Source organism: Tamandua tetradactyla, chromosome 16 (genome assembly GCF_023851605.1).
Source record: "Tamandua tetradactyla isolate mTamTet1 chromosome 16, mTamTet1.pri, whole genome shotgun sequence".
Classification (NCBI taxonomy): Eukaryota; Metazoa; Chordata; class Mammalia; order Pilosa; family Myrmecophagidae; genus Tamandua; species Tamandua tetradactyla.
The window spans coordinates 62022116-62036526 of record NC_135342.1 but is presented as its reverse complement, the minus strand read 5'-3'; the positions used below and the strand labels follow the sequence as shown (position 1 = coordinate 62036526).

At 35.9% G+C, this 14411-nt stretch overlaps 1 protein-coding gene across 4 annotated transcripts in view; it reads right to left on the bottom strand.

Moving 5' to 3' along the window:
• NFATC3 (nuclear factor of activated T cells 3) overlaps nt 1–14411 on the bottom strand; it is a 203977-nt gene that overhangs the window by 71905 nt on the left and 117661 nt on the right. For all 4 annotated transcript variants that reach the window (XM_077132799.1, XM_077132800.1, XM_077132798.1 and 1 more), the window contains exons 6-8: nt 12958–13098; nt 2774–2829; nt 1757–1883 (exon numbers count right to left, since the gene is read on the bottom strand). In XM_077132799.1, coding sequence (XP_076988914.1) covers nt 1757–1883; nt 2774–2829; nt 12958–13098 — 324 coding nt within the window. The remainder of the gene's footprint in view (nt 1–1756; nt 1884–2773; nt 2830–12957; nt 13099–14411) is intronic.

Sequence of the window (14411 nt, the reverse complement as noted above, 5' to 3'; positions counted from 1 at the left end):
AAGAAAGAATATGTAACTTTATCATCAGAAAATCCCCTGATACTGTTTCAAACTTTAGGGACACCCAAACCAATAGGTCATGCCCTCGATCATGAGGCTTGCTCTTATGAAGCTTATGTAGGTAGCAGAGAAGCTTAGACTACCTATAGGCATCCCTAAGAGTTACTTCTGGAGGACCTCTTTTGCTGCTCAGATGTGGCCTCAGTCTCTCTAAGCCCACTCTACATGGGACATGACATCCAGGAGTGAAAGTCTCTCTGGCAACATGGGAAATGACTCCCAGGGAAGAATCCAGACCTGGCACCGTGGGATCAACAATCCCATTCTAACCAAAAGAGGGAAAAGAAGTGTAATTAATAAAAGTATCAGTGGCATAGAGAGTTCAAATACAGTCAAGAGGCTACTCTGGAGGTTGATCTTATGCAAGCTTCAGTCAGACCTTGCTATCTATCATAACCTGCCAAGCCCCAACCAGGACCATTCCAGCCAATCCTAAAGTACACCAAGGGTAATACATAAGATTCCATAAGGGTTCCATGCACTAGAGTGACTTTCCAGAAACCATGGCCTCCAGATGGGTCCCTGGTCCAGATAAGGGACCTGAAACCTAGTCCAGCCTCTCCAGAACATCAGACAGTTCCAACTCCCTACCCCATGTTAGTGACAGACCCTTTCAAAATGAAAAAATTAAGAATTGCCAAAGCCCAAACACCCCTAAAGAGAGGGACGGAAAGATCAAAGGAGTTATACAGAGAAGATAGGATTTAACAAATGAATATGAATGTTGAATCATTAAACTGAGATCTCTTAGATCTCTTTTAGTCTCCGGTATTTTAGAGCAGCTAGAAGCAAAAACCTAAAATTGTGAAATTGTAACCCATGCAAACTCTGAAATATGTTCTACAACTAATTGTGGTGCTGTGCTTTGCAATTTGCAGTTTTACATGTATGTTATTTTACACAAAGAAGGAAGGAGGGAAAGTTGATTGTGATGATAAAAAAATATTTAAGCCCTCTGGCCTCCTATGTTCTTTGGAGCAGCTAAAAGGAAAAATATTAGAGGACTGTATAGTAGCCCATGACAAACACTGGGATCTGTCTTGTAACTACCTGTTGAAGAGTGCTTTGAAAACTATTGCTTTCCTATTTCTTTGCTTTGTATATATGTTATACTATACAATAAAAGAAAGTTAAAAAAATTTTTTGTCCTATAATTATGTAAGCATTAGCATGCATTATGTCACAACTGAGAACTAGAAAGTTACAGCAGTTGAACTGCTAAACAATGTGCATATCTCCTTTTGGTATATCTATAAAACCAGGAACACTGGCATCAACTGCTTGAAAAATAAAAATATGAGAGGTTTTTCATCTGATTGAGGATGGTTGATATGAAGTGCTATGAAATAGGTAAACTGTCTTCCTTCAGTGCTAAGGGTGTAAGAGGAGTTCAGGAACCAGGAGCACATACATATTCACAAATACCTGCCCTTCCTGGAAGGCTGTTGATTTCTGTTAGCTCCTGAAAAAAAGGACTTCCCACCTATATACAGTTATCTGATTTCCTTATAATTAAAAAACAACTAATATCACATTTAATATTCAAAGTCAACACAAGCTTTAAATATTAGGCATACAGTGGTAATTTCATTGCTTATAAGCACCCTACCTTAAGCATTCTAATACAGGATTCACTGGGCAGCTTTTTATTCATTATGAAAGAAAGGTTATAGTAAACTATAACAACTCCATGTACCTGGTGTATAAGTAAAACGTTGAGACTGGCTTTTTTTCCTCTTGCCATTGCAAAGATAAAAATGCACCTGCACTGCAGCTGTAACTGCTGGGTTATGATATGGAGGAACTTCAAGGACAATGTGAGCCTAAGGAAAATGGAAAGAGATTGTGTTACACTCAGAACTAAAAATGAAATGCACCTGTTGAACTCAGCACAACTGATGCTGTCTTAACCACAAACCTCTCCCATCACAGAAAATTAAATACATCAACTGGTTATCTAAGTCACTTAGAGATTTACTATATGGATACTTTAGTCTTGATGAGATAAGCCCTTTAAAGTAAATCATTAAAGGAGAAATTGCTTTTTATCCATCAAATTAGGTTTTTAGTTGTAAAAGAAATAAAAACAGTCATATCCTATATAGGAAGACATGGTCTATAAACTGACAATATACAAAATCTGTATCCCTATCAAAAATAATTTTACACAAGCAGGGTAAAAATCTTTCTATCAAACCAAACATAATGTTTGACCTAATTTCTCCAGGTTTTTGGAGAGCAGTATGGGGAGTAATATTTCCTACTCAGAGAAAATTCTGTTTTCATTTCACACAGATTTCAGTGTGGATTCCTAGAAGGCTAGGAGTTAGAAACAGTGTATTAAATTAAATACACAAACACCTGAGCAGATAATCTCCTACTGCCTTCTGTCTACCATCTATGTTCGTTATTGACTGTTTCAATTTCTTCACTGAATTCAGAGAAATAAATTAATGACTGACAGAAAGAACTTTCTGATAGTCTTCTTATTTCTTCTTTCAAATACACAAAAAAGGAAAGAACATATCACTTATTTGTCTGCTAAACTTTAATTTTAATATTAGGACAACATCTCTTTCAAAGTTCTAAAAATTCAAATTAACTTTTCTATTATTCATTTGGATAAAATACTCCGTATCTATATCATAAAGCAGCATTATTCAATTTCTTCATTAAACTTCTTAAGTATTTCTAAAGAAAGTAAATTTCTCACCCCTTGACATTTTTCCTTGATTATTCTCCCTTCTACCTCCCATTGAGGTCGTCCATCTATTAAGAGAAACAAATTACAGTTAAAAGCAATTCAAGTTACAAAACATATCAACAAAATCTAATGTAGGTAATCATAAATTTATTGGTAAAGGGAATCTTTTTCTCTCTGACTTCAATCATGAACCCATGGGAAAACAATGGAAAGACAGATCTTCAGCTGCCCAAGTTGGCAGGGCCACAGAGTTCATTCTACCCAACCATTCAAGTGATATTTAAAAGCCCCCTATCAAATGGTGCCCTTCTTTTGCCTGTATACCTCAAGTGATGGGAAACTCATTCCCTCACAAGGTAAACCATTCCATTCTTAGGCAATAATTACTGATAGAAAGGTCTTCATGATAGACGAAATTTGTCTCCTTATAGTAACCAACCACAGGTCTAGGACCTTACTCCTTGTGGTCACCAAAGAAGGTGCTTTTCCGTGAGATAATATTTCAGCTGTCAGATAGCACTTTTCATGTTTGCCACATCCCCTCTCTTGGTTAGCATCCTCAGTTTCACATCTATCCCTTACACAATATTTTAGCCCCTCACCTTTCTGGTCACTATCCTTTGAACATGTTCCTCAAAGGTAACCAACTCTCTCACAGTGCATCAGGCCCAGGACTGACAGTCCAAGTGAGAAATGACCCAGTATGGTAGAGACTAACTGAGCTCTCACCACCGTATGTGGACATGCTGTGTTCCTACAAATGAAAGCTTTCTTGGCAGCCACAACATGCTGACTCTCTAAATATGCAGCCAATAAGTGTCCCTCAGTCTGCTACACATCCCATTGCCAAGCTTGATCTCTTACATCACGTACATATGCAGCTGGGAGTTGTTTTCCCGGTTTTTTTTCCCAATCCTTGTAATGTTAATTTTGTTGGGACACATAGTTTATCAAGATCTTTTTAGATCCTGATGGCCTTCTAAATAAAATATTTGCTAGCCTTTCCTGATTTGTGTTATAAAAATCTCACCAGCATGCTTTCTGCCTATACATCTAAGTGATTTACAGAATTGTTAATTGGGAAAAGCCCCACCTTCTACTAAAGCTGTCACCCCAGAATAATACACAGCTATCAAAAAAGCATTTGTTTATGCATAGAGTGTATAACAAAAGTGAAATGTACAATGTACAAATTTTAAAAATGTTTTTGCATGAGGAAGAATAAAAGAATGTCATTATTGCAGGGTGATGAAAATAGATGGTAATTAATATTTTAAAATGTCACCTTATGTGTGAGACTAAAGCAAAACAATGTTTATTGGTTACAAAATTTATATTTTGACTAGAGCATTTCCTAATATAACTTATGTAGATAGTTTGATTGAACATCATAAGTACTTGGAATCTCAGGTAGGACATGAGATTTTGTTGGTTTGTCCAGAGTGATGCCCCGATGAATCCCAGAGTGATTTGATCAGTGAGTGGAAAAGTATTTGCAAGCCCCCTTCAGGGAATGGGGAGAATGGGGAGAAATTCAACCTCCCCAAGTCGAATTCTTGATATTCTCACAAGCAGTGTGGACAATCAAAGCTACAAGCTGAGCCCCCAGTCTTGGGGTTTGTTCATATGAAACTTAACCCCACAAAGGATAGGTCAAGTCTACTTAAAATTTAGGCCTAAGAGTCACCCCCAAGAGAGTCTCTTTTGTTGCTCAGATGTGGCCTCTCCCTCCAGCCAATATGACGGGCAGTCTCACCACCCTCCCCTTCTCTGCGTGTGTGCTGGTTTGAAAGGAAGTATGTCCCCTAAAAAAGCCATGTTTTAATATAAGTCCCATTTCATAAAGGTAGAATAATCTCTATTCAGTACTGTATGTTTGAAACCATAATGAGATCATCTCCCTGAATGATGTGATTTAGTCAAGAATGGTTGTTAAACTGATTAAGGGACGACATGTCTCCACCCATTTGGGTGGGTCTTGACTAGTTTCTGAAGTCCTTTAAAAGAGGAAATATTTTGGAGAATGAGAGATTCAGAGAGAGCAGAATGATATAGCCACGAGAAGCAGAGTCCACCAGCCAGCGACCTTTGGAGATGAAGAAGGGAAAAGTCTCCCGGGGAGCTTCATGAAACAGGAAGCCAGGAGAAGACGCTAGCAGATGATGCCGTGTTCCCCATGTGCCCTTCCAGATGAGAGAGGAACCCTGACTGTGTTCGCCATGTGCCTTCTCACTTGAGAGAGAGAAACCCTGAACTTCATCGGCCTTCTTGAACCAAGGTATCTTTCCCTGGATGCCTTTGATTGGTCATTTCTATAGACTTGTTTTAATGGGGACATTTTCTCGGCCTTAGAACTGTAAACTAGCAACTCATTAAATTCTCCTTTTTAAAAAGCCATTCCGTTTCTGGTATATTGCATTCTGGCAGCTAGCAAACTAGAACAGCGTGGGACATGACTCCCAGGGGTGTGGACCTTCCTGGCAACGTGGGACAGAGATCCTGGAATGAGCTGAGACTCAGCATCAAGGAATTGAGAAAAACCCTAGAATGAGCTGAGACGTAGCATCAAGGGATTGAGAAAACCTTCTTGACCAAAAGGGGGAAGAGTGAAATGAGACAAAGTATCAATAGCTGAGAGATTCCAAACAGAGTCGAGAGGTTATCCTGGAGGTTATTCTTATGCATTAAGTAGATATCACCTTGTTGTTCAAGATGTAGTGGAGAGGCTGGAGGGAACCATCTGAAAATGTAGAGCTGTGTTCCAGTAGCCATGTTTCTTGATGATGATTGAACAATGATATAGCTTTCACAGTGAGACTCTGAATGTGAAAACCTTGTGTCTGATGCTTCTTTTATCTACTATATCAACAAAAGAGTAGAATATATGTAATAAAAATAAATAATAGGGGGAACAAACGTTAAAATAAATTTAGTTTGAAATGCTAGTGGTAAATCAAAGTGAGGGGTAAGGGGTATGGTATGTGTAACTTTTTTTTCTCTACTATCGTTTTATTTCTTTTTCTGTTGTCTTTTTATTTCTTTCTAAATTGATGCAAATGTTCTAAGAAATGATGAATATGCAACTATGTGATGATATTAAGAATTACTGATTATATATGTAGAATGGAATGATATCTTATTGTTTTGTTTGTTGTTAATTTTTTTTAATAATAAAAAAAGCATTTGTTTGATGTCACCAGCATTCATCCAGTGACTAATCCACATTTTCACAGCTACCATGACTTCATCTAGAGTTTGTGAATGTAATAGAAGAGTCTTCATCAAATGTCTTCCAGGATGTGACTACCATTTTTCAGTCCAGTAACTAGATAATGGCTATCCTTGTTGCCCCAGAAATATTACAGACAAGTGTTATGACTATTTAGAATTAAAACTTAGTTCATAGCAACCATCTGCTGGGTCTCTAAATGCCAGCTCCTTTGGATTACTGATGGAGATAAAATACACTACTTTTAGTCTGTGGATGAAAGACAAACACACTGTTCATTATAATTAAATGTGGTAGGGAAAATAACTAATAAAGGTACATTCCAGATGTACCAAGAGCACAGAGGTCAATGTCCCTAACCTAATCTTAGGATGGGGGAGTGAGACTAGGAGAGCTTCATGGAGTAGTGTTTAAACAGAGGTTTCAAGATAAGGGAGAAGTCATATGATGTGGGAGGAGGGTAGCTGAGGCAGAGTAGACAGCAAGAGAAAAGGCAAGAAACCATATGATATAGGGACCAAAAGCAGCTGTGTTGGTGGAGCATAAAATACGAGCAAGGGAAAGTAAAAAATGAGTCTGGAAAGAAAAGCAGCAGATTCTGGCCTGAGCATCACTTTGAGGACCTTGAAAAATGAAAGAGTACACTTAGGTGGTTTTAGGGGGGGCATTACATATTCATCTGAGGCTCTGGGAAGCTCTAGGTTAAATAATGGAAATCCTATAATGGAACAATATTATACATACTTATTTATTGTATTTGGACACATATTAATTTTTATAACGGAAATATCTTGTTTCAGTTAATATATGACCTTCACAGGAAAACATTCTTTAACTGCCTGATCTAAATAGTTCACTTTTCAGTCACTAGCACCTGACTCTCTCTTACTTCATAGCATTTTTCCCTTCTTATTTCTTTATGTTTATTATCTGCTCCCACTCCCACCCGCACTAGAATATATATACTCTCAGAGCAGGAAACTGAAGGTTTTGTTCACTATTATATCCCCAATGCCTAGACTAGTGTCTGTCACATAGCAGCTGCTTCACAAATAACAGAACTGATATTTTAAAGTAAACTGTGAAACAGAATTGATGGGCAGGATATTGGGCATAGTTGAGGAGGCTGAAGGGAAGTGAACTTCAAGAGGAAAAAACAGATAGGGTTGTGGTTTCCAACTCAATAAGAAGGACTGCCATTTTGGGAACCCAAGTAGCTGAACTGGTTTGTGGAGTCATACCTGTTTTTTTACTTTTAAAGTATCAGTTGGTACATTCATGTGGCAATATCCAGTGGGTACTTTAAAGTGCAGTTTAGTAGTTTCGGAGAAAAGATGAAGCTATAGACAGATTTGGGAGATAATAAAATTTCCCAGGAAGAAGGAATATGATGAAAAGAAAGCTAAATGTAGAACCTTGGGAAACAGCTACATTTAAGGGCCATTAAAACTGGTTAAAAAAAAAAAAAAAGATTGGTGGGAAAAGGTAAAGGTGTACTAAGAACCAGATTAGTAAAATTTCACAAAAGCATAGAAAGAAAGGAGTCATAAGAAGGGTAGCTGGTTAACAAATGGTGCAGTCTGAGAAACAGTCACCACTGGATTTTTAGAAGGTTAAGATTTCCATGGAGTGAAAGATAGACTAAAGTGTAAAAGTAAGTAGCTGGTAAGGATATGACAGTAAGTAACAGATTATTTTTATGAAAGGTTGGTTGATAAGTGGAAGAAAAGTGGAGCGATAGCTTAAGAGGATTAGAGTCAAAGGAAAGGGAAGATTTAGAATGAGGAGATTTGAACATATTTAACTTTGAAAAAAAGAATTCAGTATAAAGAGAGGTGTTAAAATTTACAAGAGATGGATGGTAACAGTAATGTATAGCCTTAAATGCTTTAACTAAGTGCTTAAGTTAGAAAAAAGATGAAAGGATAAAAACAAATAAACAGCTGCTTTGGAAAACAGCTAGCAGTTCTTCAAACAATTAAACACAGAGTTACCTTAATGTTCAGGCAATACCACTTCTAGGTATATATCCAAGAGAAATGAAAACCTACGTCCACAAAGAAACTTGCACATGAATGTTTACAGAAGCATTATTCATAATAGCCAAAAGGAGGAAACAAACCAAGTGTCTTCAACAGACAAAAGGATAAACAAAATATGATATATCCACACAGTGGAATATTATTCAGCCATAAAAAGGAATGGAGTACTGATACATACTACAATAGGGATGAACCTTGAAAACATTATGCTAAGTTAAAGAAGCCAGTCACAAAAGACTCTATGATTTCGTTCATAGGAAAAGGGAATCTTATAGATGCAGAAAACAGATTAGTGGTTGCTTAGGGCTGGGGTTTTGGGGGTGGGGAAGAGCCAAATGAGATGAGGTAGGGGATGACAGCTAAAATGGAAGGGCTTTTTTTTTTTTTTATGATGAGCACTGTCTAAAATTGACTGTGGGGATGGTTTTACCCATTTGTGAACATACTAAAAACCACTAAACTGTACTCTTAAACTAGGTGAATTATATGGTAAGTGAATTATATTTCAATAAAGTTGTTTTAAAAATGAAAGTATGAGAACAAGAGTGGTATGGTCACATTTGATCTTTGATAAGGCAGTCAAGCCAACTCACCTAGGACAGAACAGTCTCTTCAATAAATGGTGCCTAGAGAACTGGATATCCATATGCAAAAGAATGAAAGAGGACCCGTATCTCACACCCTATACAAAAGTTAACTCAAAATGGATCAAAGATCTAAACATCAGGTCTAAGGCCATAAAACAGTTAGAGGAAAATGTAGGGAAATATCTTATAAATCTTATATTTGGAGGCGGTTTTATAGACCTTACACCTAAAGCAAGAGCACTGAAGAAAGAAATAAATGAATGGGAACTCCTTAAAATTAAACACTTTTGTGCATCAAAGAACTTCATCAAGAAAGTAAAAAGACAGCCTACACAATGGGAGACAATATTTGGAAACGACATATCAGATAAAGGTCTAGTATCCAGAATTTATAAAGAGATTGTTCAACTCAACAACAAAAAGACAGCCAATCCAATTACAAAATGGGAAAAAGACTTGAACAGACACTTCTCAGAAGAGGAAATACAAATGGCCAAAATGCACATGAAGAGATGCTCAATGTCCCTGGTTATCAGAGAAATGCAAATCAAACAATGAGATATCATCTCACACCCACCAGAATGGCCATTTTATATATACACAACCTGATATTTAGAGATAAAAATGAAGCTGAACAGGTTGGGGTTAAAGTAATTCAGAACACAGAGGTAAGGAAGACAGTGTCTATATTTTAGAACCACACATACTCTTTGAGACCAATGTAAGAAAGGTTTATTTGTTCTGGAATTGAAATTTTCTGTAGTGCATAATCTAATTCAATCTATCTGCATAGCTCATCTGAACAACTGAAATATAGGGAGCACAAAATAAGAAAGAGGTCCTTTAATACTGTATAGATTATTGTAATGCCTGGATACATCCTAGAGTATATTAAACAGATGATAAAAAAATATTGGCAGGGCGGGCCACTGTGGCTCAGCAGGCAGAATTCTCACCTGCCATGCCAGAGACCCGGGTTTGATTCCTGGTGCCTGCCATGAAAAAAAAAAAAAAAGTATTGGCAAAGTTCCCTGAGGGATGGGAGAAAAATATGGAACTATTAAACCTTTACCATCAGGAAATTTCCTAATACTGTGTCAAACCTTAGGGACACTTAAATCAATAGGCCATGCCCTCGATCAGGAGGCTTACTCCCATGAAGCTTACAAAGGTAGCAGAAACTACCTATAGATATGCCTACGAGTTATTTCTGTAGGACCTCTTTTGCTGCTCAGATGTGGCCTCAGTCTCTCTAAGCCCAGTTCTGCAAATGAACTCATTGCCCTCTCTACTACGACGTGGGACATGATATCCAGGGGTGAAAATCTCCTGGCAATGTGGGAGATGACTCCCAGGGATGAATCCAGACCCGGCACCATGGGATCAACAATCCCACCCTGACGAAAAAGGGGAAAAGAAATATAATTAATAACGTATCAGTGGCAGAGAGGGTTCAAATAGAGTCAAGACGCTACTCTGGAGGTTGCTCTTACATAAACTTCAGTTAGATTTTGGTACCTATCATAACCTGCCAATCCCCAACCAAGACCATTCCAGCCAATCCTAAAGAACACCTAGGGCAATATATAAGATTCCACGAGGGTTCCATGCACTAGAGTGGCTTTTCAGAAACCACAGCTTCCAGATGGGTCCCTGGTTCAGATAAGTCCTGAAACCTAGCCCAGCCTCTCCAGAATATCAGATATATCATCTCCCTACCCCATATTAGTGACAGACCTTACCAGTATCAAAAATTTAGAATCACCAGAGCCCAAACACTCCTAAAGAAAAGGATGGAGATATCAAAGGTGATGGTGGAGTTATACAGAGAAGACAGGATTTAACAAATGAATATGAATGCTGAATCATTAAATTGATTGCTTTTAGTCTCCAGATTTTAGAGCAGCTAGAAGTAAAAACCTAAAATTGTGAAATTGTAACCCATGCAAACTCTGAAATATGTTCTATTACTAATTGTGGTGCTGTGCTTTGAAATTTATAGCTTTTTTGTATGTATGTTATTTTATATTTTACACAAAGAAGGAAGGAAAGTTGATTGTGGTGATAAAAAAAATATTTAAGTCCTCTGGCCTCCTATGTTCTTTGGAGCAGCTAGAAGGGAAAATATGAGAGGATTATATGGTAGCCCATGACAAACTCTGGGATCTGTCCTGTAACTATCTGTTGAAAAGCGCTTTGAAAACTACTGCTTTTTTATTTACTTTGTATACAGGTTTTACTACACAATAAAAAAAGATTTAAAATAAATAGATAAATTTGAGGAAAAAAATGAAAGAATGAACACAGACAAGCTAAGAGTTTAAATTAAGATAAAGAACATAATACCATCACCATTTCAAGCCCCCCCAAAAAAGTAAAAAAAAAAGAATTAATACAGAAATTGGTGTAATGGAAAACAAAGCTACAGCTGAAAGGATCAATAAAGCCAACAACTCTGTAAAAACTGATTAAAAAAACTGAAATGGCACAAATAAATAATAGCACAAATAAAAAAGAAGATATAACTCCAGATACAGAAAGAGATCATTAACAAATTAGTGTTAATAAATGTAAAAACTAAGGTGAAATGAATACAATTCTCAAAAAATATAAATTATCAAAACTAACTCATGAAAAAATAAACTTCAGTGGTCCTTTAACCATCTATGAAATTATACTGAGATAATAGCTACTCACAAAGGCAGACCCCAGATCAGAAGATGTCAGAGGTTTCTACCACAAACTCAAGGACCAGCAAGACTACAACGCAGATACTTTTGGAGAATGAAAAATTTGATGCCCAGAATACAGAAAGAATTCCTAAAAGTCAGTAAGAAAATGACAAATAATGCAATGGGGAAAAAACATGGGCAAAGATACAAATAGCTATTTCATTAAATAAGGAAAAACAAATGGCCCAAAACACCCTCAAAAGAAATCAGGGAAATTCAAATCGACAGCTTAAGATATCATTTTATACCTACTGGATAAACAATATGCAAGAATTAAGACATTCTTGCCCTTTTCCCACCAGGTAATAAGACCTAGAACATTCATAAGAGCATTGTTGGCTATTGTTCATCAGTGCCAGAAACCAGGTGTGGTCCAAATATCCAGTGAGAGAATGGATAATAAACTGTGGTACAAACTGTGTAGCAGTGACAATGAAGGACTTTCTGTTACACAGATCAATGTGGTCAATCTAAAAAACATCAATATTGACCTCTGAAAAAATCAGCTTTCAGAAAAATACAAGTGATATTAGATAAAGTTCAAAAAGGGGGAAAAGAAATAATATTTATTTACAAAATTATAAAGAAAAGCAAGGGTTGATTCAGGAGAGAGGGATCCACTGCAAAGGGTACCAGGAAGCTTTCAAAGGTAAATGATCTCCTTCTTAAACTGGGAAGTATTTATATAAGTATTGGCTATAATATTCTTATAAGAATTTTTATGTTTAGAAAATATTTTTATGTCTAAAAATATGAGAGAGGGAATAACTGACTGAAATTGTTTTAAATATGCTAAGTAACAGACAGAATCAAATATCCTGATGAAGGATTCTTCTACTTTTTAAAAACTGAGATGTAATTCACATACCATAAAATTCACCCTTAAAGTACATAATTCAGAGGTTTTTAGTATATTCACAGAGGTGTGCAACCATCTCCACTATTTAAAAATCCAGAACATTTTTATCACTCCCCCAAAGGAAACCCTTTACCTGTTAAACAGTCACTCCTCATTGCTCCCTCCTCCCAGCTGCTGTTAACACTCATCTATTTTCCATCTTTATGGACCAGCCTATTCTGAACATTTTCCATAAATTGTAGAATACAAAACATGGCCTTTTGTGTCTAGTTTCTTTCACTTGGTATAATGTTTTCAAGGCTCACCCATGTTATATAGCAAGAATTAATATTTTATTATTTTTAATGGCTGAATAATATTCCATTGTATGAATATACATTTGTTTTATTCACGCCTCAGTTACTAGGCATTTGAGTTATTCCAGTTTTTGGCTATTATGAATAATGCTGCTATAAACATTTGTGTACAAGTTTCTACGTGGACATATGCTTTCAATTTTCCTGGGTATAAACGTAGGAATAAAATTGTTGGGAGAGTTATCTACTTCTGAGACATTCTTAAGAAGTAGTTAATATATATATGGAAATTTAATAAATGTTTTATTTACAGGAAAATCTACATAAAGGGTGACTAGAGCTTTAGGAAAATTATTTTGTTTTAGGCTATTGAAAAAATCTGAATAACTTATTTTACCTTCTTACCCCTCAGTTTGAAGTCAATCATCTCAAATCTTACATTATTTACCTTGTCCTTTTTCAAGAAAAATGATTTTGGATTCTGGAAGAAAATTAGATCCAGTCACAATCATTTCATGACCTCCATTTACAGAACAACTGTTGATACTGCATTTCTCAATATGAGGAAGTTCTTGAGCAGACCGCTGGGCTGTTTTATTTTGAATAAGAGTTGAGAAGAAACAAAATATTAGTATAGAATCTTTCATATATAAACAACAGATCCAAACGATAAAATAAAAATACAGAAAAGCAAATTCTGGGATGAATCTGTAAATTAGATTGAATGATATTTTCCCACTTTAACGAAAAAGATTAATTATATATTACATTCATCATGTAAAGCTCTAAAGATAATTTAGTTACAACATTAAACTTGTAAAATCATTCAGGCTTTTAAAATTCAAGACAATGGTGACAGCACCCATTTAAAATAACTAAAGTTGTACAGAAAACAAATATTCCTTAGATTTATATTATTTCTAAATTAGTTTTATAGACTACAGCTGCAAAAAAAGACTAATAAAGAGAAATTAACTAACTTCCATTGCTTCTTACTGATGCCAACACATTAACCTCATCAGTTTTTCTTTATACCTTGTCTTTATTATCTTTCTTTCATAGAAATACGTTAAAATTTGTGAATCTATTACAAAAAGCAAGTTAAGTCCAAAGTTGTAAAATTACATTGCTTACAACTAAAAGAAAAGTTTCTAAAGAACTACTATAGCGCTAGTGATCAATGAAAGGGAGGGGTAAGGGGTTTGGCATGTATGAATTTTTTTCTGTTTTCTTTTTATTTCTTTTTCTGAATTGATGCAAATGTCCTAAGTAATGATCATGATGATGAATATACAACTATGTGATTGAAAACAAGAATGTTCATACTGTACACTGATTGGTTTTATTAATAAAATTTTTTTTTTAAAAAAGAACTACTATAGGACTAACACCAAGTAGCCCTTTTATAAAAAACATACCTCAATCAAGAAAATACCTAGATCAGGAGTTATTTATCCAACAATGTTGAGACTCAGGATCCCATTTTGGTCTATTTTCTAAATAACTAAAGCATCCCTGATCCACACAATTCAATAGCGAACATTTTTAATGTAAATATCTATATAGCACATTTCTCTGTCTTACCAAAGTTTGTGGAACATAACCTAATTTTTCTTAATGTCTTTGAGCCATTATTTAAATGATCAACTTTTATAATCAGTACCCTTAGTGCCATCATTCTCTGATAGTGACTGGATCCAAGTTAGCTATATTTTCTGTAGGTCCTTTTTCTGCACTTTACCTTTCCTGCCCAAACTACTGGAACTTCAAGCTGTAGTATATTTCTTTCTATACTTTTTGTAGTTAGTTGGTCAATAAATTTGTTGCCTTTATCTGAAAAATGTTCACAGAAAATTCTTAGCAGTCTACTCCTGAGCTCTGAAGAAGTTTGCCTTCTTATGA